Source organism: Habropoda laboriosa, unplaced genomic scaffold, assembly GCF_001263275.1.
Source record: "Habropoda laboriosa isolate 0110345459 unplaced genomic scaffold, ASM126327v1 scaffold22, whole genome shotgun sequence".
Lineage (NCBI taxonomy): Eukaryota > Metazoa > Arthropoda > Insecta > Hymenoptera > Apidae > Habropoda > Habropoda laboriosa.
In genome coordinates, this window is record NW_017100261.1 from 4,010,276 (window position 1) to 4,014,318 (window position 4,043).

The 4,043-nt window shown below is 25.3% G+C and overlaps 1 protein-coding gene across 1 annotated transcript in view; it reads right to left on the bottom strand.

The window, feature by feature from the left end:
- Nucleotides 1-1,630: 1,630 nt before the first annotated feature.
- LOC108572622 (contactin) overlaps nucleotides 1,631-4,043 on the bottom strand; it is an 8,857-nt gene continuing 6,444 nt past the window's right edge. The window contains 5 exon segments of the mRNA XM_017934878.1: nucleotides 1,631-1,748; nucleotides 1,750-1,843; nucleotides 2,153-2,287; nucleotides 2,515-3,110; nucleotides 3,182-3,281. Coding sequence (XP_017790367.1) covers nucleotides 1,631-1,748; nucleotides 1,750-1,843; nucleotides 2,153-2,287; nucleotides 2,515-3,110; nucleotides 3,182-3,281 — 1,043 coding nt within the window.

Genomic DNA, 4,043 nt, shown 5'->3' on the forward strand with positions numbered 1-4,043 from the left:
TTTATAAATGCATGGAAACTTACTTAATATAATCATTAAAATCATTTTTGTACAAAAACTATTTAAATGTTATTGAATTTGTTTTAAATTTATTCTAATTTGTTACAAGAGAAAAATTAAGAGTAACAAAATTTCAATTAAGCCTTCGTTCTTTTATGTTGTAACGATTTAAAACATCATATACAAAAACCCTATAACCCCGTAATTCGTCGTATGCCAATAACTATAGGATAGACCATGGGCATCGTCGAAAACAATAATGCAGAATTTGTCACTTTGTAACCTCATCTACTGACCTACTTTATGGTGACCGGTATATAGTGAATTACTGGATCTCAAGGATTTGTAGGTGTTTATAACTAATCGTTACTTAATTTTCGTTTCATTATATCTCTGTGTAGCTAAAGTACAGCAAGTTCGTTAAAGATAATTAATATAGAATCATCTCTAAAAGGCAAGTATTTACAGTATAGGGTATATGATATCAAAATTAATTTAAATTTTTCAATCTTTTATGTGGTGAAATGTTTAGCACTAGCAGTGCCATCACAAAAAAAAACTGATGCGACTGACCGGTGCCGGGTCTTTTTAAAACAGATGATAATCTAGTGATTATAATCTGGATTGTGATTATAATGTTTATGTTAATTTTGACTTTAAACACTTCATATATTTTTTAAAATATGTAACTATTCCAATTTTTATATTAAATGTTTCTCATTTTTATTAAACAGATAAACCAGTTTTTGAAATTTTAAGGAATAACATATTTTAACATAAAATTATGTAAATATTGTATAAAAGATGTTTTGTTTTTATAAAAGCTCAATTACAGTCTAGAAGATACATAAAAAAATATTCAAGTATCAAAACAGAACTTTAAAATGTTTATTTTCAGTATATATATAATTCATGACAAAATAATACCAATAAAATCTAAAATTAACTTTATGATATCACAATTTTCTAGATATACTATTCAATTTTAATTTTTCTTGCTAGAAAGAATAAAATACTCCTTATTTTGCAAGCACAATTTTTGATCTAACACAGCACAAATTATGAAGGAAAATAAAATAAAATAGACACATAACAATCATTCAAATTATGTTTAATAATTTTCTTACAAAATTATAAAACAATATATCATAGGTTTACTTCTTTACATACATATACAAAGATGTTGCACTATTCTTTTGTTTAAGATACATAAATGCATACAATTATGAATGAATATTTTTATAGGACCATTTATTACATAAAAATGTAATAAAAAGAATTATAATAGAAAAGCAACAATAAATTGAAAACAATGCTTTTGTTGTTAACAAACAAATATTTCGAATCTAATTTCCAACAATGCAATTCAAACATTGATTAAATTAAATACAGCTTTGCAAATATAGGAAATGAAGTATAAAAGAACCAAAACATAACTATAGTGAATAATAATAAAATAAACTGATTAATGATATTTCAAAAAAGAAATGAAAAATTATCTTTGATAACTTGATATCCAGAAATTATAAATTACGGGATCGTTCGTGTTTTATATGATTTCTTTATATTTAAAGCAGCATTCACAGTCTTAAAAAATCCCCAATCTCAATACAGAATGAAATTGCCAAATTTATGTTCCTACAGAAGTGACTGCTTTTTTTGCAGCTTCATCTAAATTATTTGCTGTAAGAATTGACAAATTGCTTTCTGCAAGAAGTTTCTTTGCTTCTGTTACATTAGTACCTCTGTAAATTACGAGATGCTGCTATAATTCCTTTTGCTATTGTACCACAATTTACAATGCCTCCAAATACATTCACAAGAATAACTTTTACTTTTGGATCTAGAGATATCAAAGAAGACATTCAAAACTGCTTTATTTTAAATTATTTTATAAAAAATAAATGTATTTAATTCAAGAGAAACAATATTTGTTTGAATTATCATTTAACTTTGTTAATTTCGTGATTGCAAATACAAAAAATATTAGAAATTTATGTACGAAATTTATTTATGAAATTTACGTATATTGCATGGCAATATAACATAAACAGTATTAATCTTGCTAAATTGGATACATTATAAGAAATATGTTGTATTTAACAACAAAAATAATTTAATCATCTATTTTAATTATTATTATGATACATACCTTGACTGAGAATTCTAAATGCTTGATAAACCTGATCTTCCTTAACACTTCCACCTACATCCAAAAAATTTGCTGGAGACCCACCATTTAGTTTAATTATATCCATAGTGGCCATAGCTAAACCAGCACCATTAACTAAACAAAAAGCATAATTTTATATTCTATATTGGCGGAAATTAATTATAATATTCTGTTTACCTCTCAGTAAATTATTATTACAAATTATTTGTTATAATTTCTACTTATAAAGTTCATAATGTATGAAAATTTTTAACAATTAACAATTGAACAATTATTATTTAAAAAATAAATTCTTCCGTTATAATCCTGAAAACATTATTATTATGTAACAAATAACATACCTAAACATCCTATATCACCATCCATTCCAATATAATTCAAATTGAACCGTGATGCATCTGCTTCCCTAGGATCTTTTATATCATTATCCTCTAAAGCAAACAAATCCTGCTGTCTGAATTGAGCATTATCATCAAATGTTATCTTTGCATCTACTGCTATAACTTGCTTATCTGTGGTTTCCACCAATGGATTAATTTCAACTTGCAAAGCATCAATATCTACAAATAGTTTCCACAAATTTTTTAATTCAAACATTGATTTCTGTTGTATTGCTGGATCCACAAAACCAAGAAATGTGCTAACATCTTTAGCAATTTCATCATCAATTCCATAATATATATCAAGAGGTACTGTTTTTATTAATTCTGGAGTTTTTTCAGCAACTGTCTCAATATCCATACCACCTGCTGGTGAAGCAATTAATACAGGGCCATTGTGCTGTCTATCCATAAGAATACAAATGTATGTTTCACGTGCAATATTTACAGATTCTGCTATCATAATTTTTTGCACTAATATGCCATCTTTTGAAGTCTGTTTTGTAATAAGACGATGACCTAACATATTTTTCACAAAATCTACAACTGCTTTACGGCTATTAAGAAACATATAATAAGTCATACACAATTTTACACACTATATGTCATATTAACTATTTACACTTACTCCTTTGTAAGATGTACACCTCCCTTGAAACCATTATCAAACCATCCTTTCCCACGACCACCAGCTAACACCTGTGCTTTTATAACATATTCATCTGCATCTATAAAAATATAGAACTGAATATTTTATTCAAACATATGTGTAATAACAATAATGACTTCATGATATTTACTTAAAAACATTAAACCATTAAAGATAATATAAAAATTGAAAGAGAATCACACAGTTATTTTTAATGCTTTAAGATTTTAAAATATAAATTGTACATTTTTAGATAAAAGCAGACATTTATATAACTATGTTATGAAATTATAATACTATATAACTTATGTTACAATTTATTCTTTTTTATTACAGAAGTTTATGTTCTATCTTACACATGTTATACAGATTCAAATAAACAGTATTTTTAATAACATATTAACTTATACATTGTACAAGTTACATTACTGTATATGTAAAATGCTTAAATAATATCATACACATTTCTTATGAAACTCAATTCAAGATGTAAGTACAAGTTTTAATATTCTTAACAATAATTGTGTCATGGAAGAGGGAAAACAAAGGTGTTTCACAAGATTTCAACTCTATATTTTCTAAGATATTGTTACTGTTACAGAATGCTTATACTGAAAAATGATTTAATTAAAAAGTTGTAAAAATACAATAAATTTTCTTACAGATTCACTTAGAATATTGCATCTATTCTGTTTTTAGCTTCACTCTAACAGATTCAAAATTGTATTAAATGTTACAACATGTTAATTCCTTAAAAAATAATATGTAATAGAATTTAAGGCATTGCACATTATTCCATCAAGAAAAAGTGTTATTTTATACAGTATTAATAATTCTACTA